Source organism: Talpa occidentalis, unplaced genomic scaffold (genome assembly GCF_014898055.3).
Source record: "Talpa occidentalis isolate TD23 unplaced genomic scaffold, MPIMG_talOcc4v2.1 talOcc4.9, whole genome shotgun sequence".
Lineage (NCBI taxonomy): Eukaryota > Metazoa > Chordata > Mammalia > Eulipotyphla > Talpidae > Talpa > Talpa occidentalis.
Window position 1 is genome coordinate 40,198,690 of NW_023605305.1, and position 23,505 is coordinate 40,222,194.

The 23,505-nt window shown below is 42.4% G+C and overlaps 1 protein-coding gene across 2 annotated transcripts; it reads right to left on the reverse strand.

Annotated features, from left to right (window-relative positions):
• Positions 1-5,654: 5,654 nt before the first annotated feature.
• Positions 5,655-22,722, reverse strand: LMO4 (LIM domain only 4). Of its 2 annotated transcripts, none has more exons than XM_037498657.1 (5): positions 21,946-22,722; positions 18,965-19,203; positions 11,550-11,646; positions 10,980-11,135; positions 5,655-6,445 (listed from the first exon to the last, which is right to left on the reverse strand). In XM_037498657.1, exons 2-5 carry the CDS (start codon positions 19,198-19,200, stop codon positions 6,437-6,439), a joined length of 498 nt encoding a protein of 165 aa, XP_037354554.1. In that variant the 5' UTR covers positions 19,201-19,203; positions 21,946-22,722; the 3' UTR covers positions 5,655-6,436. The 2 variants fall into 2 exon arrangements, with proteins under 2 accessions (XP_037354554.1, XP_054547025.1); XM_054691050.1 differs by lacking the exon at positions 21,946-22,722 and adding an exon at positions 19,400-19,550.
• Between the last annotated feature and the right edge of the window lie 783 nt (positions 22,723-23,505).

Sequence of the window (23,505 nt, forward strand, 5' to 3'; positions counted from 1 at the left end):
ATCCATGCATATTTTCCAGGTCTTTGCAACCTAAAAAGGATATATTACATCCACAGCCAATAAGAAGGGCAATTTAGTCTTCAGACTGGAAAAATCACATATTGGCTAACTTTAGTCTCATTTTGCACATAGCAGAATAAAAGATGAAAAGATAGCCTGCAAAAAACCGTCGGGCAGAGATACTCCATAGAATAACACACAGAAATTATGGGCTTTGAGAGCTGGTACATATTTTACTTTGGCACCAAAATACACTTTAGTCAAGAACCTAAGCCAAAAAAGTCTTTTTTGGTTAACCTTTATATCAACATTAAAATAATGTATTAAATTGAGTAGAAATTTTTTCCATAACCATTTTCCTCTGTGATAAAGGCAGCCTGGATTTTGTAGTGTGCTGTACTCATTTATTTATAAATTTTGATATCTTTTTGGATTCCAGCAATTAATGGGAAAATAGGAAATACAGCCAACATTTTTTTTTAAATCAGCTCAAAATTATGTTTGGATGTAATTAAAGGTATAATCTGTTCCATTTGAATACCTCAGTACTCTCCCATCTTAAAACAACAAATATGGATATTAGTTCTTTGTGGTATCTGCTTTCTTTCCATGCTAAAACGTGAAAAAATTCTATAAAAATTTGTCATGTGTATTTTACTTCTTTTATACTTAAAAAGTATATGCTTTTACATCATTGAATTCATTGACATTTTATTTGCCACACATATTATCTGCAGATTCAAGCTACAGCTCATTTAAACATTTTAAACATACCATTTACTGCTTTGTATGGAATATATTTATCCATTTTGCTTCCTGGGCTAATATGATTACTAAAGCCTTGCTCTTTTTCCTCAGAACAACTTGTGGGCAGAGCTGTTATCAATTATACTTATTTACTTATCATGAAGTAGTTAAGATTTATCAAAACTCAAAAGAAATTTCGTTTAGAAAGAGCAAGGCAAAAATATGCAGGCAATCTAAATGAGTTGGCATTCCAGGTTGGATAAAGATAAAATGCAATATGTTAGTTTTTTACGGAGAAGAAAAAACCTAGTTATAGCTCATGGAATAAAGTATATTATTGTTGCAGTCTAGCAATTTATAAGGCAATACTACCAAATGTCCCAAATGCTGGGGTTCAAATAGCAGTTTTGGCAGTTTTGGACCTTAATAACAGTGCCCAGATACATTGGACCCTGAGGCAAGAGGAAAGAGAAGTTATCATGCTGCTTTTGTCTAAAATTGTGCTATTTTGTTCCTCATGGATGTTTCTGTAGTTGCTTGTTAAATATATCCCATCAGAACATAACGTTATTATTGATTTTTTTTGCCCCCCCGCCCTTAAACTTTGCACCCAAAGAAAACGTCCATTCCCCTCACTCTAGTCCTGGCCCTGCTTAATAAGTCACCCTCCTGAACTTTAGTGACCACATCTGTAAAACAGAGGCAATAATAATAATTAAGAGGATTATTGTGAGGACTGAGTGAGATAATATATGTAAGAACTTATTACCCATACATGTTAACATATAAATACATGTACAAAGCATGATGAAGTTATTAAACATTCATTATATTTCGAGAGGTGAGGTTTATGGAACGTGTAAGTGTAAGTCCCATGATTGATGACAGAAACTGAATCAGAAAAAAAAAATATGACACACCCATCTCTACCTAACCTTATTTAAATAAGGAAAAAGGCATACAATTGCAGCCCAAGCAAACAATTTTCTTTCCATTTTTCGTAATTAATCTTCACTTGTAAATTCTGTTTGTCTTCAGTGTCTCCCTTTTCAGTTCCTAAAAACATTTAATTCATTGAAATGAAAAATTAATTTAGGAAGAAACTAGTCAATGTTTTCCTCTTACAAAAAATTACAACTCAAACAACACAGGTGAAAGCCTACAAATAGATATGAGGCACATGAAAACTGTTTTTGAAAAAGTTGAGGACATAAACCCTTTGATTCAGGTAGGGGGAAATTTCTAGGCTGAAGGAAGGTGAGATACCTCCTGTTCTCGTGAGCTAATGATTGTTTCTAGGCTGGTTAGAATTCAGTGCTAATTGCATTTTTAAACACCACCTCTGAAATCCTTTCCTCTCTCAGGATCTTACATCAACGTTTCGCATTTTCAATAAAACCTTTGCCCTTCACCTTTCTCACTCAACAAATCCTAACTTTAGATCCGCAGGAAGAATTTCGTTCAGAACCTCTTTTCCTAGCAGGTTTTGATCTGGTGCTGGTGATGCTAATACCCAGGAAGGGCCATCCTGCTCAGGTTGTGAGGGGAGAAAGACAGGCGATGAGAATAGGTATTTGAGTGGCTCAACTCAGCCTTGCCCATTCTACCACAGAGTCATTAAACTTTCCAGTGTCATTCAAAGAACTTATAACAGAATCAATTGATTTTCATCCTATGCTTTATTAGTTGTGATTTAGGCGATAGAATGGCCCTGTTTACACAGCTGTAACATGTCAGGACCTGTAGTACATTATTGGCTGGAGGCCTCGGAGTTGCAGTCCATTCTCAGCAGAATCAATCTGAACTTGAAAACATTCCCTCTAGGAAACATGCACATATCTCTAGCATAAAGCATTTCTGTACCACTGAAAATAGTATTCACTTGAGGTAAGTTGCACGTTCACCTTCCAAAAATCAGCCCTGACTTGTCAGTGCTCTCAGCATGTTCATATGGGAGCAGAGGGCTACAAATGCCTCTTAACTAGATACCCAACATGGGCGAAACTGCCACACTTTGCTGCTAGTCAGGCCTCAGACTCTGCAAGTGGGAGTTGCTGACTGTTTAACATGCGTTCAGAGCATTGCCAATCTAAAATGGCTGCTCAGTAATACTTTAATTGCAGTTTCATGGAAACAAATTGCTATTTAACTGCAATAAGCATTTCTGTGACTTGGCTGGACTGACAATAGGTGAGTCTTAGAAACAGTGACAAGTAATGCCAACTTGTAAATAAATGGTCTGTTTCCAAAGGCCTCTCAAAGGGTAGTAAGTGTGCAAGCACTCAGGACAGAATTCATGGGCAAAGGTCTTCAGAAAACCTCTTCCTGATCTAAATACAACTATTTAGGTTACAGGGAGACGCTTCACTCATCTGTTAACATGTAGCACTTGGAGTCACTGTTTGTTTGATTCGTTTATTGGTCCTAAGAAGTATTTTATATAAATAGTAGTGCACAGTAGAAGCTTATGATATTGACATTTAAAGCCATTTAAGAGCTTCATTTTAGATGATTAGTTGTTTCAAATATCAGTGTTAATAAGGGCAAAAGAATTTAAGTAGTTAATATGAAGAGGATGACAATTTCACAGGCTTCATTTTGGTGTGACAGTTTTCTCATTTTGTATTTTATGAAAGGCACTACCGTATTAAACTATTTCAAATAAATCATGAAGTGCTGGAAATAGTTTCTTGTGTCAAATGATTGGGTTTGGAAAGACTTGGTTCTGGTGCTCCTGCCTTTTGGGATCTAAGTAAATCTAACTAAACAGGTAAAAAAAATACTAAACTCAGAGGTCAGTCTTTTTACAAAATGGTTTCATTAGCAAGAGTGACAATTTCCATGACTGAGACATTTATATGTATCACAAACATTTTTTATCAGGAGTTCAGCAGGGCTTAGTAACATTTGCTTTTATTTTTAATTGCACTTGCTTGAAGAACTGGGGACCAACTTACTCCATGATGTGGTTAATATTAAATAAGCCCTTTCAAAAGAACGGAGTACATCTCACTAACATTGCAAATGCAAGGGATGTTAAGGTGAATAAGCTGTGGATTTTTTTTCTTCCTAAGCAATGTTGGGGTTGGGGCAGGAACACAATCACTGTTCACATCAGAATAAACCTGTGTTTTTAGTAGCTTCCTATCCGCACAGAGCATCCCCATTAGAGCCAGATTTTATTGTTTGAAATGCCTCTGGTTTCAAGAAAGTGTTTTACCTAAAGCAAGACTACTACTTAAATATGTTCTATTGTATATTCATAGCTCCATTAGTCCTTCTCCAATTTAGCACATCAAAGAGAAGGCTTCATCACTTGCATGTGGATTATACTAACATGAGTGACATTTGTAATCTTATAGGTCTGCAACTTAAGAAATGCTTTTAGAAGCTCGTTATTAAATACACAGTAGTGCTTGAGGAACCAGCCATGTAATAGTTCATTTAAAGTCTTTAACGACCCCAACCCTCCACATCACTAAATGCCACACTAGATTACTAAGTTATTATCAACCGCCTTTGAATTTCTATACCACGAGTGCTTATGTCAAAAAAAACACAGATAATTTGCACGGTTAACACAATTCCCGTTTTCCATACCAGAAGAGTACAGGTTCCTTTAGAGTATATTAAAGGGAGATTTAAGAACCAGACCCAGTTCCTCGAAATTATCTAAGGATCTAACTCAGAGATACTGTGATTTATGTGATTTTGTTCATTTTGCTTTTTCCTTTGTATTTTCTTTCCATAAAACACTAAAACTATTCCCCTTAACTCTCTGCCTTTAAATTCTCCTACTGGAGTTGTACAGGTTTGCAGTTTGAGCAACAAATTTTTCCTCTTGGCCTGGAATCTTCGAAAGCAGGACGTGAGCTCAAATCACAAAGGGAAGCTGTTAGTTGAGATGTGCCAAGCTAGACCTCGCTAGTGAACCTATTCCTATTCTTAGAGTGAGGGTCTATATTGGGAGCCTTCTTGGAACAAAGGAAAATCAAAGAAATGCCATTTTTAGAATGAAAACTAAAGGTAGCATTATAAACACACCTGGTCCTATTAACCTGTGACAGACATTGTTGAGATTTGCTCACGTGAACCCAGCAGCCACAGCACCAGCCCGGGCGGGGGGGGGCCAAGTCCTTGATCTACCCCGGTTTCTGCAGGGCAGCTCTGTAGACCAAGCAGGCACAGTCGGGGCTCCTCTGGTACCTAAAACTAGCCAACTAAATCTCTCAAGACTAATACTAAGTGAAATCTAAATCACCCCCCAAAGATATGGAAGATCAGAGTCAGCAGAGGAGTCTCAGAGCAAAACAAAATAAACAAACCCTACAGCCGACCACACGAGTCTAAAAGCACACCAGGAAGTGGCTGTGTCAACCCTGGACGATGCCTGTAAAAGGGCTGGGGTCCCTAACAACTAATGGAACTTCAAAACAGGTACAGGTGTGGTTTAGACATGCTACTTCCTTTCAAAACTATAAACTTGGTAGAAGAACAAGATCGTTATGCCACAGCCTTTAACATGCTTTTTCATCAATACCCAAGGCTTTTCTATTACGAAAAAAGAATAAACCAAATAGCTGAAGAATCAAACAAATATTTATATATAAACACAAAAGATTCACTGTGATATAGGAGACAGTAATGAAGTGCTGTTAACAGAATATTCTGAACTTATAAAAAGGACTCCGTTAGAAACATTGCTTTGTAGTCCTGCCAAAAATGGCATGGTTAAGTAATATGAACACCTTATTGGCCCAGAGCTAAATAAATACACATACCACCTCCCTCAACCCCTAAAATTTAAAGTGAGCTTGGTATTGAACAAAAAAAAAAAAAAAAAAAAAAACCAATTTTTCTAAAATACATAAGAGAAAAAGCAGTGTTTAAACCCAAACTCCATGGAGTATTTTTTCTTTTAAGTTTTTATTATTTAAATACACCATACTAGAGCAAATGTCTCTGAAAATATCACAAATAAAAGATTTTTTTCTTCATTCAGCAAATTAGAAGTAGGGGGAAATTTCTACACAGCAGCTGCTATGAGCCTGATTTTTTTTCCAATTTTTTTTCTTTTTTTCGTTCTTTTTTTTTTCCTTTGCCATGGGAGTAGCAACATTAGGACGAAAACACTTACATGCATACATACATTGTATTTTACAGAGATACAATAAAAGTGTTTGTGATAGAATATCACAAAAGCCACATCTCTTCCCTTTATCTCATGTTCAGTTTTGATTGAAACACATTTCCTTACGACACTTAAATATACAAAGAGCAAAGAGAATGTTGTTAAGGTAAAACACAGGGTACAAACTCTGGCCAGTGCCCTGCTAATTGTTAATGAGGGTAGAAAGCAGATTTGAATGCTTCTTTTAATTAGCTTCATTAGTCATTTCCCTCCTCCCAAGCTCCCTCCCCCCCCAAAGATGTCCTCCGGTGGATCTTTTTTCATTTTCTCTACAGTCTCCCATTAGCCCAGGTTCATGGAGTCCTTAATGTTCATATTCAGTCATTTTAATACACCAATAAATGCAGGAAGGGCAATCAAGACTAAAGAAGGTGCAATGGCATGGAGCTGGCACTGGTGCTAGCTACAAAGGTGACTTGTCTACTGAAGACACATGGGATCCACCTGTGATGAACAAAATCTGAGATGAAGGCACGCATTCTGCATTACTCTGACCTTTTAGCAGACCTGCAAGAAATAAAAACGGGCATCTTAGCTAAAATGCTAAATTTGAGAGATATTAAACTCAAACATGACTGCTTTTGTCTTCTCTACATTCACTAATCTGCTTTTATTAGATTACTTCCCAACTGTGACTTGATGGACACTTTTGACGCTACTTTCTCTGGCAGTGAAGAACTAAAGCCTAACATTTTCTACAGTTTTATTAGCAGAGAAAATGAGACAATAAATGGACTTTGAGAAAGTTTTCGGTGTAAAGTTCTACGATGAATTGCCTAACACTGTTAACAGCAAGTTTCTTTCCGAAAAGAGTGAATTAGAAAATCTTGCTTACCAGCAGTTATCTTAAAAGGATACTCAGAGCCAAGTCCCTTCCCCGGAAGTTGTGGGTTCACACGAGCTCACATGTGTAACCTTTAGCAAGGACTTATGATGTCTGTGTTTCTGTTATCACATCTTTAAGCAGGCATAATAAGGCTGTTATAAGGATTACATAATATACACGGAGTATATTCAACAGTGATCAGCACTTAATAAAAGCCAAACAAATACTGGCAATTATCATTATTATTCCAATATGCCCATGTGACATTTGGTCATCCATGCCCTTCTTCACTTAACAGGTATTGTGGGTGTGTGTATTCCTGTATTCATATGTGTGTGTGTGTGTGTGTGTGTATATATATATATATATATATATATATACAGAAACATATTTAGATACATTTCATTTAGTATTTTCTATCTGCTACATCACTTAGTATCACAAAATTTTGTAAATATGTGAATCAAACATGAATGTGTTGATGATGTAATCAATTAAAGAACGTAGTTCAATGGAAGTCTAACTTTAATGTCTAACTTAGAAATGATCCACAGAGTCGTCAAACACAATCTGTTTGCAATTACCAAAATGAAATAATATATATTAGGTTTTTATGGTTTTTAAATGACATTTTGAGCTTCCCAGGAAGTTCTGGGCTCACCCTTTCCCTAACTTACTCAAAGGCTGAAGTCTATTAGGAACTGCAACCCCCCACTTCCAAGCTAATTAAAGTGGTGGAGGCTTAATTCCCCAGAGTGGAAGCTCAGTGTGAGAAAGGTAATTTGTCTGTCCAGAACAAAGATGCGGCAGTAGCCAGTGAGCATATTTAATAAATGAGCATCAAATGTCCTCTACGATGGAAACACACACACACACACACACACACACACACACACACACACACACCCCCCACACCCCACCCCCCAATTATGTAACTATGGAGGAAAAGAGAAGTGATACGTAAACTGGAACTCACGAAATTTTCCACCAACTAAAAAGTCTTTTATTCTACTGAAAAAGACAAATAATTCTAGATGGAGCCATCACTCTCGAGTGGAAGAAAGAACTCCAGAGCAGGCAAAAAATACACACAAAAATAAGCCACAATGCCAGACTATATTTACATACCTCTTTAGAAGGCATTATTATGCTGAGGGTAGCCAAGCCTCTTTTAAATGATATAGGTTATAAAACTGTATAGATCCTTAACCATTAGAGGGCCGAGATTTCAAGTCAAGAGACCATATGATTTAAAAGCTTAAAATGATTTTTCTTAGAGTACACCAAAGCCAAGAATGCAAAACAACTAAACTACACATCCCGGGAACAAATTTCAAGGAGAATAAAAGTTCAAAGGGACCAGATGAGGAGGGCCTATCCTTTCCACACAATTAGGTGCCTTTAAAGAAAGGATGTACAAATAATCAATCCATTACTTTAAGCCAGAGGACACTGGGCATATTTATTATGCATCGTACACTAAAAGTGTCATTGTTCTGCAAATAGAAGGAAACTGCCAAAACTAATGTCTCATTTTCCTGACCCAAAACATGGAGAACAAGAGAGAAGAAAATAATATTTAACTGTTTTTTTCCCCATCTCATCTCCTCCAGAAAAGAAATGCCACAGAGTTTTGGAAAAATCATTTTAAAGCATTCTCCAAGTCCAAAAAGCCGTTTGTTCCACCAGAAAGTGTGTTTTCATTACCTCTTCCCCTCTGCCCGCTCATTAATATCTCTCTTGACCATGTTTAGCCTGCCCCAAACCTTTATTTACAAAAATTACCTTATGAATTGACTGTGCTCACGATGAGCTGAACTCCAAGGGCAAAAAATGTAAGATATTTATGCCAACAGGGAAATGTTCTTAATTAATATCACCCCCAAAACACAGCTTGCTCTTCAGTGTCTGACAAGAACGTATCCTTAAGTTATATTTCCTCATGCCTTTTAGGAGCTATTAATTTTTGAAGGCCACCTGTCTCCTTTCTGGCTTCTGACATTAAGAAAAGATACTCTAGTAGGTTATTATTTGTTGCCTAATGTATTTTGTGTTCCAAAATGAACACCTCTTTCATCCTGAAAAAGGTATGGAAAATGGAAGACTTACACAAAAAACACAATACACACAATTCTCTATACATGTAAACCAGATTCTCCTCTCATTTCTCTCCCTGACACTCTAATTTCACATCATCCTGTCCTCAGTAAGATGGTGCTGAGACCCTGTCTCATATTTCTCACTAGTCCTTTGCACCAGGTAGCTAGTTAATACTGCTACTGCCAGAATTCAAAGCTGCAGTTTGGCTACCTTTTCCATCCTGTCTCTGCATGTTGGTGAGCTATAACAAGAGTTCTTCATGCTTTGCTAAGTCAGAGAAAGAAATGGTATAAGAAACCAACAACAAACTTAATATATAACTCGGGAAAAGACTAAGCTACTAAACTGGAAAGGGGATATGGAAGAGACCAACTATTTTATTCCTAACACATTTTGGGGGGTGGGGGGACTATCAACGTACAAATGGCTTTGTCTCTAAATTGAAATAGGCACTTCAAATTTCTTATATTACCTATTCATTGTTCTCAACTCTGCCCAATAGATTCACTTCATTAAAATTCAAACTATAAAAATCTATAAGTATTTATATGTATTGGCATTTGTTAAAGAAGCTTGAAATGCCTCCTGGTTGGTTGATTTGCAATACAAAATCAGAATTCTATTTTCAGAATGGTATTTTATATAGCTCCCCATATTAGCAAATTAAACAGAGAAGTGTGAATATTTTGATGTAATTAACATTCACTTAATAAAGAAATACATTTAAAAGTATTCCATAAACTTGAATAAGGGAAAACGATACAAGCATTCAAATACTGCAGAATAATCTTAAGTGGTGAAGTTTTCAAATCTTAGTCATTTTCCCTATACATAGTATCACGAAAATACATTACAGAAGACAAAGAAGCCTAGTATTTTTTCCCTCAGACTTTTGAAGCTTGCTAAATTCCTATTTGCAGATAAATGTTGTTTTTTTGTGATCCTTACAACAGACATTAATGAAGTTCCTATTGTAAATCCATAAAGAATTACCAAGTGAAGTGTGCACTTTTTGTTTCAATGCAATAACTCAGTGCTGTGTGATTGCCTGGGTTAATGATGAAAAAGTCAAACATACTATCAGAGCTGATGGAAAAATCTATCACCAATCTGAAATTAAAATTCATCTGTGGTCAATAAGATTTAATATCCATGCAAGTGGCGCTGTAAAGAGTAAATGAATCAATGTCATCAATACATAATCAGTATGAAATATGATGTGAATAAAATTATGCGCACGAGTCATACATTTCACTCTTTTCTGGGCCAGTGTGGAATGAACAGTCTCTTAACTGAAGGTTGACAGTAATTGTTACAAATTAGGCACAGCAGTTATCAAAATGCACTCACTTGCATAGCTATAGGACTTATTAAGGAGATTAAAATAGATCTAAAACTATCCAGTACTGGGGGTGCTGGACAACTGTTGATCACCAATTTCCCCTCCGAAGTGCCTTCTAATATTACATGTCTTGTACACTTGTATGATTTCCTCATTTCTAACTTGGATCCAAGAACTTTCGAGATACGTAGTGGTAACGAGGTGATTAGCAGAAACAAGAACTTAGTTTTAAAGTCGTAACTTATTCATTTTATGGGACTGCCAATCACCAAAAATGGGATCCTGGAATTACAGAATGTTTCACAAAACTGCTCTTCTAAAAATAAACACACAGTGAATCGGAAAGCAGGTGTCCAGATTGCTATTATTAATGCAGAAAAATCATTTTCATGAGAAAGACGTGTATTCCTCTTTCCTGCCACAAACTTTCTAATTTCCCTCCTGCAATAAGCTATCACATCATGTTCCTGTGTTTCAAAATTATCAAGTGAGATAAACTGGATATAGGAAATTTTATATTTCACCTGACTTTGCATGTGAGAATCCTACGTCCAACAGTGAAGCTACAGAGAGAACCAAGTCAGGATTTTTTTAGAACCACAAAAGAGTCACTATTTAAACAACACTCCTATTTCTGTCCTCTGTATGTATGAGTCGCCTACATATCTTTAAAAAGACAAGCAAAAATATAACCACCAAGAACTTCCTTGCTAGGTTAAAAGAACCCTCCAACTTGCTCTAATAAAGCTTATTAGTAACTGTGGGGTATTCACCTTCTGGTCTGGCAGTAGTGGATTGCTCTGAAGTGAATTCAAATGGCCATTGATGAGAGCTGTAGGTCTATCATGTTCACAAAATAAACTGCCATTGATGTAGTGAAACCGATCTCCCGGGACCAGGCGATTCCGGCAGGTAGAGCATGTAAAACACTGCAAGGGAAAAGCAAACCCACTGAAAACAAATACAAATTAAGTCTTTTGTGTCACAAGTTTATAAACTGTTCTTAAGTAGGTAACTGTCAAGTACAGGGCCACTTAGGGTTTAGTATTTTTCTTCCCTCAACATGATTCCAGGAAACACAGCAAGCGAAAATGCAATAAACTGGATCAGGCTAAAGGGGGAAAGAAACAAATATATGGATGTGTGTTTGGTGTGTGTGTTGGAGGGCGGGGGGCAGTTAGATACACGTAGTGTGTAATAATCACTGCCACCCTGCAATTCCAGTGGATTCCTTTAGTGTTTGCGGCTTAAGAAAACAGAGTTCATACTAACAAGACATGCTTTGTCTTCATGTAAGAAAGGTACGATTCTTTAAGAAAGAGAGAGAGAGGAGCAAATGCTACCTTAAGATGATACACATTGCCTTGGGCTCTCATGACGAGTTCGCTGGCAGGAATCGACTGTCCGCAAGCGCTGCAAGCACCACTATTCCCAAATAACCTGAAACAAAGATGATGGTGACACCAATGAAAAATCCTAAACCAAGGGGGAAAAAAGAGAGAGAAAAGGCAATCCTGGCCCCTGCCCCTCCCCCGCCTTTGGAACACATTTGACAGAGGCTAAATTCCCAGAGTCAGACCTCAAATTTGATGATTTACATAATCTGGGGAAAATCCTTTTTGGGGGTCATAACTAACTTCTGCCTACCGCAGAGGAAGAGGATGCCCAGATTTAATCAAAATATTGACTTACACTTCTAGCAAATACAAAACAATTCTGTTCTACACACATTTTATCAGATTACTGGGTTCATCATAAAAAAAAAAAGATACAATTCATGACTGGAGTTTAAATGCATTGTGTCCTTGAAATTATATGAAGAACTCTTTTGTACTTTAATCATATCTTGAGATATGAGTCATCAAAAGGGTTAAGAGGATTTGATTGTATATCTAAGAAGACATCATGCTCAGTGTATTGAAACTCCCGTAAACCTCCATCAGTGCAGACTTTCCATTAGAAACTCTCTGCTATCCAGGTTGATATATAATGTGTATGGGTTAACCTTTTCAATCATGGTGTCAACACTTAAGATTTGCCTCTGCTCATCTCTTTCATCCTAACCTTCTCTCTCTCTTGATAATGAAATGCTTGCTCCAACTTCCCTCTATCTGCTCCTGAGTCCACAATTTAGATTACTTCATCTCTGCTAGCAACAAACTGAATGAAATTTCGATTTGAGCAGAAAGTAATTTACCGGGATCTGGACCCATTTGTCATCATATCTCTCTGGGTGTTTGCTGTATCACTGCAGTTTTCCTATGCAATCAAATGAGACCACAACATCTGCCATGGGGGGAGGAGGGGGAGAGGGAGAAGGCTGCAGAGGAGGGGAAAGCTCAAGGAAGTGTGCTGTACTGAAGAAAAATATATACATAATACCTTATGCCCTTCTGCAGGCGTAACAAAATATTTTAATGAATACCGAACTTTGGCTTTTATGGAATCTGTAGACTCAAGCTGGGAAGCTTTATTTGCCTTTTGGCTTCCCTCTTTAATATCCACAAATATTTATTAAACAGACCAAAATGATTTCACATGGAAAGGTGATATCTGAACAAGTAAGCAGGGTCAGAGAAGCACTTTTCCACAACGGAAAACAAAGTGATAGGACTTAGAAATTAACATATTGGTGTCATAATAAATATTAATATTTGCATTTCCTCCTTGTCCAAATAAAGTCATAAAATGCAGTTTGTGTCAAGCCAGGAGACATGTTCCTATAGAATACCCCGTAATCTGAATGATTGTGGCATGCCTCTATATAAAAATAATTGCTTTGAGTTTTCAGAATCTGGTCTTGCAGAAGAGGCTTGTCATGTTCAAACTACTAATTTGCTGTCGCCACTTTATTGAAAATAGCCTGTAAGTTGTTATTAAATGTATCGACTGAACGACAGGGAGAGTAGTAAAACTGCCCCTTAAGATGGCTTTTAATAGGAAGCCCGAGAAACAAATTTTGCAGCAGCATCGATTTGAAGAGTTCAATCAAAACTCCATTTCAAAACTAATTAGTCTGAGATCCACGACACATTGACACGTTCTTGCAGAATCAGAACAGTTACAGAGAGAAAGCTGAAATAATACACTGTCAGGACCCCTAGCTGTGGGACCACACAGCACCGCACCCCGTGGGAGCTCAGGGGCCACCGGCCTGCGATCTCCCTGTGTGGAACCACTTCAGGACCACTGATGAGGACATCCCATGTCCCACCTAAGCACCCCACAAATTTGGATCGCAAATTTGGATTGTCATCATTGCGTCTGGGGAGTTCTCAGAAAGGCCGGGTGGCTAGAGAATTAGCATGGCCTCAGGGAAAGAATTTACAGACAACAGCAGAGCTATGCCAATCCCCAAGAGAGGTACCAAATTCAAACAATTCGGGTAAAAATAAATGCTAAAAACCTGTCAATGTGGCCAAATACATTCTGGGGATTAAAGGAGAGAGGGGAGTAATAATGGGGGTGGGAAACTGAATCCTACCAGAGCTAAGGACCAAATATCCTCTTACAGCAACCCAGAAATATTTTAATGGATAAGAATCTATAATTATGGCTGCCACTACCAACAGACCGTGATACTTCATCTCAAAAATACCCTTTCACAGTACTGATCTGATTACCCAGCCTAAGTGTTCATTTATTTAACAATTCACCCTGAGTAAAGTCAGCTGTATGTCTTCAACACCTAAGTGTGTTTTAATAATCAGGCAGTCCACAAGCTTCTCGTACATCTTATTTTCTCCAGTAGCACTTTCTTAACTGTTCTAGAAACAATCAGCCTAAAGTGTCAAAAATTACAAAGTTTGAAAATGACCAAGATCTATCCAGGACTGATGTGCTACTGAACATTATTAATGGAATTTCAGATCTTCCCATGTCTTCAGCTTTAAGGCTGCCTCAGAGCAGAATAACTTACATGTCTATACACATTTTAATCCTTTTTTGCCAGAGAGGGAGGCTACTATTAGAATTCCACCCTTTTTCTGAAAAGTTGGGTTTTTTGTTTTTTTTTTTTTACATTTCTGTGCGCTGGAGAGTTAATTATCTAACCAGGGGGACTGTCCAGGACAGTGTTTGATTTAAAAGGCTTGAGGCTTTAGGTGCTCAATTAAGTAGCTATCGGTCTCAGACTGGACTATAATGGGCTCTTTTCTCTTTAACTCAAGCAAAGGGGAGACATACCCCAGGTCAGGCTAATTAAAGCCAGGGGAGTCTTTAATTGTGATGACAGAATCGGTTTCAGTTTCCTTTCTTTGGGTCCTCAGTCCAAGAAGGTCGTTAATATTTCAGCATTTGGGCAATGCAATCAATCACAAACATCAAGTGGTTCCTTATATGGGGAAAAGGAAAAAAGGAAGAAATCCCACCAAACCTGTGCACTTTGAAGGGGCTTGGCTCCTATTTGAAGAACACCAGGTAGCGTTAGTACCATTTTGGGGTTCAGCTCCAACTCTCCTTCATGACACAGAGATAGAGAGCAAGTTGATTTTCAGTTTAGTACTAATGCTTAGCATCTTTTTTGTAACTTCAATGACCAATAGGTGGTGGTGGGCTTATTTTCAACTGCATTATTACTTCAAGCAAAATACAAGCAATATGGAGTGCTACCTGGCTGTGTTTTCTAAACTGCTTTCAGGCAAGAGGTTCGTTTCTAAGAGTGTGGCTGAAAGGTATACATTTGTACCTGCAAGTAAATATCAGCAGCCTATCTGAGGAGAAAAATGCACATCTACAGCTACTGATCCAGAAGCAATTGGTTTTCCAGCAGGTTCCTATATTTAATCTAAATTCTGCACCAGCTATATTAAATGTAACAAAGAAATGCAACCCAGAAATTATGCCTGCAGCCAAGTCCATTAAAGGTACTTCGGAATAACTAGAGACCAAGCACCTTAAAAGCACCAGAAGCTATTGATACTTAAGAGGGGGGCTTTGAATAATCGCAACTGCTGCATTAGAGAGGGGAGGGAGAAAAAAAAAAATCAGCCAAATTACGCTTGGTTAATTCAGAGTAACAGATCTGCCCCCAAGTGAATTGGAGGCCTTGAATTAATTCTGTTATGACAAATCAAGATAAACGTTCCCCCTAAATTGCATGCGATTTAATTAATTTTTGAGATCCTGGGTTTTTTTTTTTTTTTTCCTAGCTAATAGTTCACATGCTCCTGTGCTGTCATTGTGCTTGAGTGGGCAGACTTCAAAGTGATATTAAATAACCAACTATTAGATTTACCTAGCACGTCCTATTGGAAAAGTGCCATTTAATTACCTAGCCTGTTCAATTAAAGGGACAGCATTCTCTGAATATAGCAGCTTGCTGTTGATTACCAGGGAAATGAACTCGCTGTCTGGCAGCGCCTCCATTCCTAACGCTACCCCCTCCCCAAACACCCCCCTCCACCACCAAGCATCACCAATCCCCCTCTTCCTCCGCCCCGGGTCCCCACCCCCGGTCTCGCTGAGCTCACTGCGGCTGCGGGCGCCACGTGAACCGCCGGAGCGGAGCCGGGGGAAGGAGAGCGCACCCCGCGCGCCCGGCACCCGCCCTGCGCTCGCCCCCTCGTGGGCCGCCGCCGGCCGGCCGGGCGCCTCAAATGCAGCCTCCGGGGGCGCCGGGCCCGGGCCCGTGTCCCGGCCGGCTGCGAGTGAGAAGGGGCGCCGCGGAGGACCGCCATCCCGGGGCTTCCGAGGCGTCTCCAAGCCCACCCCAGACCCGGGGCCCCACCCGTCGGTCTCTGAACTTCCTTCTCCCGCAGCACTTTCCGAGCCAGTCTGCGGGGCCTGGGTGGGGGGGAATCAAGATTCGAGGAATGCGAAACGGACTTTGCGCATCTATTAGGTGGCGCTTGGGTTGAGCTGGGGAGTCGGGAGTTGGGGGGCACTTGGAAGGTTCGTCGACTTTGGGACGATGGGAGGACGGGCAGGCTGGTGTTGGCCCCTTTAAGATACACCCTCCCCCGCCCCTCCATACCACCCCCCCAGCCTTTCCCTCCCTCTCTTAGAGGCCAATTTTGTTAATTAAATGTTTTGTTTGCGACGCAGCTCTCATTCATTGCGGACACGTCATTCGGAGCAGATCTAAGCCAGAGACCAGATCTCATTAGATAAAGCCCATCAGAACTAAGAAAATGGAGGAGCCACTAATTAAAGCTTTTAATTGTGCGGATTCGCTGCAGCAAGGCAGCCGCTTTATCTGAAATCTTGGAGGGAGAGGAGGCTGAAGCCCAACTCGGCCCAATCGACACTTGATCGCGCAGGGGGAGGGGACTAGAGAAAATAAGCGCCCCCCTACCCCACCCCACCCCGCCTCTCCAAACTCCCCCGCAGCTTTTTAGCCAGATATTGGTTGTTTTCAAAAAACCACAGCCTCAAAGTCAGACAGTTTAAAAGCCCCTTAATAAATCGCTCTGTGGTCCCAGGCGAGCAGAAGAGTCGAAGAGTCCCTTTCACCTGGTAGGCGGGAGAAGCTTGTAGAACTGAAAGCTCCTCCAACAAGTGGGCTGGAGGATGGAGAGGGTGAGGTTAGGGTGAAGCTGCAGAGAAGGAAAGAAATGCAAGCCTCCCCCCACCCCCACCTTCCCACCTCTCAGGCCTTTTGATAGGCAGAGGGGAGAAGACATTAAAAGCCAAGACTTAAGAGTTCCCTTTAAATGAGGGGTGGGGGGAGAGAAAGGTGAGAGGACCACTCAGCTGCTGTCAAGCTCTGAGCAGTGTGAGATCAATTTGTCACTGAGCTAGAACTCTTCTCTCCTGCACAGATCTAAGGTTCTCAGGGAGCATTCAGTTCAAGAGCAAGCCAGGCTCTAGTTTCCAAATTCAGAGGAAAAAAAGAAAGAGAAATGGACTCTATTAATTAAGGCTCAGGGCTGGGCACATACCCTCCACTGCCCCATTAAGCCATGAAGAAACACCAAATGGGCATTTATATTTGGCCCCCAGAATAGGGAAAGAAAAGGAGCTGATTCCCAGGAAGCCACTTGCCTAAACTTGTCCTGGGGGAATGCAAGTGGACCCATCTTCCTTTTAATTAGTGGTAATCAGAAGTGAAGGTTTTTTGAAGGCATTTGGAGAAGAGATGCATCAGCACCATTCACTGTATCTGAACACACTATCAATTTTTCCACTTCAAACCGCCCTTCCTTTCTTACCACAGTTTTGCTCTCTATTTAATTACAATACTGTCAAAGCTCATGGCATTGCTTGAAGGAGGACCAGAAAGCATTACACCCATGTTCCTGCTGATTTTCCAACATTTACTTCTAAAAGAACACTTAGTGAAATTAATGCTGCCATCTTAATTTAAAAATAAAAGCCCTCTCCCTTCCTCTATTTCTTTTACTTGGCTGACTGAGAACGCCAGCAAAATGGAAATAGGCTGAATTATCGGAATAACCAAATGTCATTTTACCCTATGTTACACTAATGATATCAATGGAGTAAACATACCCATACTCAGCTCTGAACAGCACTGGGCTCTTTTGTAGTAGTATTACACGTAGAATAAGGTAATTAAGAGTTAAACTTGGGGGGGAAAACCTCATCCATTGATTCATTCACACTGAAGAAAGTAAAATTTTCTACTAATATCTATAAAGAAAACAGTCTAGGACAAATTGAAATAGGATGCAATTCTGAAAAGTAAGTGGTTCTCTAGTAACAACGATGTGCGTGTGGGTTTTTTTTTTTTTTTTTTAATTACTGGATGTTGAAACAGAACACCTCCTAGAAGCATTCATGTGCATCAGTCTATCAAACCATTTACTCAAATTAAATGTGTAATCCTTCAAATGCCCCCTTTCAAATTAATGAGTTTAAGTAGCTTGAGTTCACCTGAAAAGATCCTATAGGCACCTGACCTCCTGAATTCTTTCCATTAATTGCACTGAAACTTGTTGGGAAAGACTGCTTATATGGGCATATGAATATTCCTATACATGGCATTAAAATTCAAGATTAGTAAAATACTATAGCTCCTTTTCCTAAATCTGTTCTGTGGATCAAGGGTAGCGATACAGATTGACAACAACAACAAAAATCTGAACGCTATGCTACTGAAAAAACTGCAAGACGTATTATACCCCCTTTATCCCAAACCACACAGTAATATGGAGCATCACAAGCCTGTAACAATATAAAGAGAAACATTGCCATCAAGGTTTTTTTGGGGGCAGCGGGGGTGATCTAGAGGATTTACTACAAGAAGAATTAACAAGTCTTTAAACTGATGGGTAACCATGATTTTTCAAAAGGAACACAAAGAATGAGTCACAGTTTTCCACTCAAAAGTTTAAAGGTGCTTATGTAAATATCATAATTAGCCATCACCATAAGCAAATCATTTCTCACTGCATTATTTTTAAGTCAAACTTTTGTCCCTGAGTTTCTCTGGAGGTCCCTACTTTGCATTCAGAAAGCAGCTTAACTTCCACGTGAAATGTTTATTTTCAGCCCAGAGTTCAGTTGGGGCTGCCCACTTAAAATTTTGGTCCTGAGAGTGCCCAACCTTTGCACACCTAACAGCCCAGCCTCACCAGATAGTTCAGACTTCCTATGGCATTTACCATTAGTTTGTCATTAAAAATCAAGATGAAGACATGCAACTGAACCCCTACAATTTGACCAAGCAGAGGCTTTCGAGCTAAAAATCTACAATGTATTCTCCTAAATGCCGGCTCCTTTCCTCAAAACCCCCAGCAACCTTTGGCCTTGCCCTTGCTCTGCTCGTGCATCTGGGGGAAAGGCAGCGAAGTCTTACCTAATGTAGTCATTTCTGCAAAGAATCATGCCGCTCTTGGTGTAACAGGAAGTGCCGATGTCACCCAGCTGTGCCTGGCAGCAGGAGCACTTGAGGCACCGGCTGTGCCAGTAGCTGTCCATGGCATAGAGCAGAAAACGGTCTGCAATCTTGCCCCCGCAGCCTGCGCACCGCTTCCAGGAGAGGGAGCCGGCTGTCACCGGGGGAGGTTGTGAGCTGCTGCCCGGATTCACCATGGTCTGCAGAGAGCGGGATGGTGGAAAGGGAGAGAAAAACAAAACCAACAAGGCAAAAGTTAGTAACAGCCCCGTAAGAGGGCGAACCAGGTCTCTCCCCCCAGAGCTGCTGGAGGGAAGCAGCAGCGCAGGGGCGGGAAGGAGGGTGAGGGGGAGAGGGAAGGAGCAGGCTCGCCCGCAGCAGCCGCCGCCTGTTTACTTTTCTCAAGCTTTGTTCTGGGGCCACGAGCTCCTCTCAACTTTCCAGCGCTCGCCGCGGCTGACAATTTCAGCTAGGGTACTGTCAAAACTCCGAGAGCGAGGAGGATCGGCGCGCTCCACCCCTAGCGGCGCCTCCCCACCCCAGCCCCCGCCTCTTCCCCCGCCCCCTCCACCGCCCGCCTCCAGCAAATGAGGGTCAAACCCACCCACCGCCGCGCCCGGCCCCTCCCCAGCCCCCGTGCGTCCCGAGCGAGCCGCGGGCAGCGAGGAGGCGGCCCCGCGCTCGGAGCCACGTTCCTTCCCCGAGCTCTGCCCTGGGAAGTGCAGCTGCAGTTCACAAGTTGGAAACAGTTGGGTTTTCTGAAAGGCAAGGCGAGGAACCGGCACGGGGGAGATGGAGAGCGTGTGGATGGGAGGGGAGGCCAGAGCCACGGAGAGGGGGGGGTTGCGGTGCGTAAAGTTGCGAAACTGGTTTTTCGTATTTTAAACAGCACCTTTCACATGCCATTGTGGTGACCGCCATCTCCATTATTGTTCCAAATCTCATTTCATTTTGAAGATCAATGAGTGTTTTCTCTGGGTTTTCAGGACACAGGCAAGAATAATAGATCATTGAACTTTAGGATGCCTGTTAACTTCCTATACAAACACTCTCCACTTTGGTCTCACTAATCTGCCCTTGATCAGCAATTTAAATGCTAAAGCTTTGTTCCACCAAAGAAGGGGGGGCATCAGAGATCATATGCGAGAAGGCACTATTAAAGGATGCACAAGTTAAATTCGAGCGAGTCCTGCTGTCACCAAAACCTGCTTTTAAAAAAAAAAAATTCCCCACTCTTTTTAATGAATGTCACAAGAGAAGCAACTGGGGTATAATATAGGAATCAATTTATAAAGCTTAGCCTAAACCGATTAATTTGTTGCCTCCAATCCTGAGTCCAATAAAGTCCTAGTGTTCCTCCAGTCACTTATTCTATAAAAAGATCAAGTTATTTACTGCCAATTAAGCAGCCGGTTTTGTCTTTGTCCTCTGTAAGCCGAGAGTGGAGGCTCCCCCCGAGGCTCCCGGCTATCTGCTCAAGACATTCAGCTGATACCTCAGAAGGGAGAGGGCGAACTTTGCCTGTCCCCGGCCCAACTTGGCTGCAGCAACAAAACGAGGGGAAGGGAACGAAACAAGGACTCGAGTTCCTTAAATAGGCCGATTTTAAACACATTTCCTCCGAAAGAGTCCCGGAACGTGTGTCCAGTGACCGCACAATAAACCAGAATAAGAACTGCACCAATTAAGCTGTAACAAAACCCTGAGACTTTGGAAACAGGACCACTCTAAAACCCATTAGCATTGCATTTATCCGAATGCATCATACCTTTATGTAAATTGATTTATCTGATGCATTTACTCGAGGAATTGCTTTTTGTTACAATTTCAGCCCTAACCCAAATGAATCTGCATTTCCTGCCCTAGGTCTTTAAACTGTTTCCCCCAACGTTTTAATCGCTCCGAATTCCTTTTTAAAAGGGAAGAGGGAGGAGATTCCAAGCTCTTCCCCGCCCCCATCTATGGTGAGAGGTAAATATATATGTATTTTTTTTTTTTTTGAAAAGGAAACATTACACTGAGAAAAGCATCCAGTAACCCCATTAGCTAAAGCTCTTAAGGACAAGCAATACCTTAATGCTGATTAAATCTAAAAGAGATGAATCAAGAGGACTGACCAGAAACTGACTCCCCTGATAACTAAGGACGGGCCCTCATCAAGTTTCATTTAGAGTTGGAAAAAAAAAGAAAGCTTTTAAGTTAAATAGGCTTATACTCTAGTAATTACATAGCCAAGCAATTTAGGTCCTGGGATAGTCAGTGAAATAGAAAGCAGAACTGGCAGCTAGAGGCAAAATCTGCTCCCCCTTTAACAACGTCTCTGGTGTTTTTTAATGGAGACCAAGGGAGGGACAAACGTAGCGCTGGCAATTTGTAGTACAGAAATGGATGCTTAATTCATGTCTTGATTTTAATTAGGTGATTCACCGGATTTCTCCTGGATTGGAACAAAAGACTTATAAGCCAGGAGGAATTTTTTTTTTTTAAAGAACCAGCAATAAGGAACCCTGCCCACTTAGAGCCTTTCTGCCACTGTTTCAAAAACAGTGTTGACTAGAAGGGGGGGTCGTGACTATTTCCCCCCCCCACACTACTTCTCCTACTTAAACCCTCCTTGAAGCGCCCCTGCCTTTCCCTTAGGAACTGAAAATCTCCCCACCCCCCTCCGAGATCCCCACCAGCCCGGTCTCTCCCAGAAGAAACCCTTTTGTAAGCAGGAACCGCTACAAAGCTGGCGGCCCGGGGCTGCCCTCCTTGCTAGCTCGCAGGCCGGCCTCGGTAGTTTCAGACTCGCGCATTATCCAAGCCGACGTATTGTTTACTTGCAATTTGGGACGGTCAAGGGAAGAAAGCCAAAGAAAACAGCCCCGGCGCAAATCGGCCCCCTCCTCCCTCTCCCCCTGCCCCCCTCCCCAGCAGCGGCTCCCCAGCCGTCCCCTTACCTGCTTTTCCCCTATATTGCAATATTGCGGGAGGCGGCAGCGGCGAAAGGCGAGCGGCGCTCGGCTTCCAAGGAAGGGGCGCCTGGGCCGGCGGAGCTGGAGGGTGGGGGGAGTTCTCGCAGAAGCAGGAGAGGGGAGGAGGGGGCTAAAAGGGCTGCCTTTTTTTTTTTTTTTTTTTTAAATGCGTTGCTCAGAATGCTGGGCTGGGGGGGGGCCCGCGTTAAGTGGCAGGCGGCGGGGAGCAGAAGTGTCAGTCCTAGTCCTAGTCCTCGTCCTCCGGCTCCGGCTCCGGCTCCGCGCGAGCAGCTGCAGGAGCCCTCGGCCCGCGCGGCGCGGCTTCAGGCGCGGCGCAGCGGCAGCAACTGCTGCAATCGCTGCTGCAAGTTTGGCAATGTGGCTTCACTTTGTATATTCCCCCGCCCGCCGGCCCCCGCCCCCGCCCGCGCCCCGCCCGCTCCGCCCGCTCCTCCTCCACCGCCTGCCTCCCTCCCGCGCGCTCGCGCGCTCTCGGGGCTGGCGGCCGCCGCCGCTCGACCCAGCTTCCTGCGCCTCCAGTCCGGGAGCAGCCGCGGGAACAGCAGCCCGGGAGCGGCGCGGCTGCGGCCCGGGAGGCGGGGAGCTGCGGCGGGGCCGGGCCCGGCGCCCTGGAGCCTGCGCCGCTGCCGGGGCTGCTGCCCGAGCTGCTGCTGCCCGGCTCGGAGGCGGCGGCGCGGCGCTGGCCTCTAGCCGGCTCGCTCGCTCCCTCCGCGGCGCTTCCACATGTGTTACTGACAGAGCAAAATCCCAACTACTCCCCGGCTCTGCCGCCGACGTCAGCGACCCTCAGCCACTGGGCGGCCGGATTGTTCAGGCGGAATAATAAAACCTGCCAATCCGGGGAAGGACAAAGGGATGACTGAAACGAGACTCTGGGGGCGGGGGAGCGAGGCCGGCGGCGGAGCGGGCCGAGGGAGGAGCAGGGAAGGGCCCGAGTCAGGTGGGGAGCAGTGACCCCCCGGCTCTGGGGGGGCCCCGGCCCGGCGGCCCGAGGCGGCCCGAGATGGCGATCCGAGGCGCGGGGTGCAGCACCTGCCTTCCCGGCGCGCTGGGGGCCCCTCCAGAGGCTCATCCGCTCGCCTCTGGGGAACTGCCCTGCCCTCGCGCCGAGACGACACCCTTGGAAACTTACTTCACATCTTTCTCAGAAATGGGTCTCTTCCTGCTTGGGAAGAAAACCCTCCTGAAAATGTAGGGCGGTGGATTGCAGCCCCACGCAGAAGACGTGATTTGTGTGTATGAGTTTGTTTTTTGTGTTTTGTTTTTTAATTCAGAGTGTTGGAGATTTGTGCGCCTGAAGGGAAGTTTAGTTAACGAGGTAAAAACGTTAATAAAAAAAAATCAACACTTCAACACTTTTGCCCAAATACTGCCCATGTAACCCCTCTTCCCGTGAATCGAGTGGAAACTAGTAAGCACTTCACAGGTGTTTGTCAATCGTTTGGGATAAAGAGATGACAGTCCTCACGATCGAAGTTGAAGAAAACTTCAAAGAGAAAGCCTTGCCCTTGTATCCACCCAGCC

Coding starts and splice junctions, on each gene's coding strand:
- LMO4 (XM_037498657.1), bottom strand. CDS start 19,200: ATGGTGAATCCGGGCAGCAGCTCACAACCTCCCCCGGTGACAGCCGGC. Junction 11,647..18,964: donor TGCAGAAATGACTACATTAG/GTAAGACTTCGC, acceptor TCTTTGTTTCAG/GTTATTTGGGAATAGTGGTG. Junction 11,136..11,549: donor GCAATGTGTATCATCTTAAG/GTAGCATTTGCT, acceptor TTTCCCTTGCAG/TGTTTTACATGCTCTACCTG.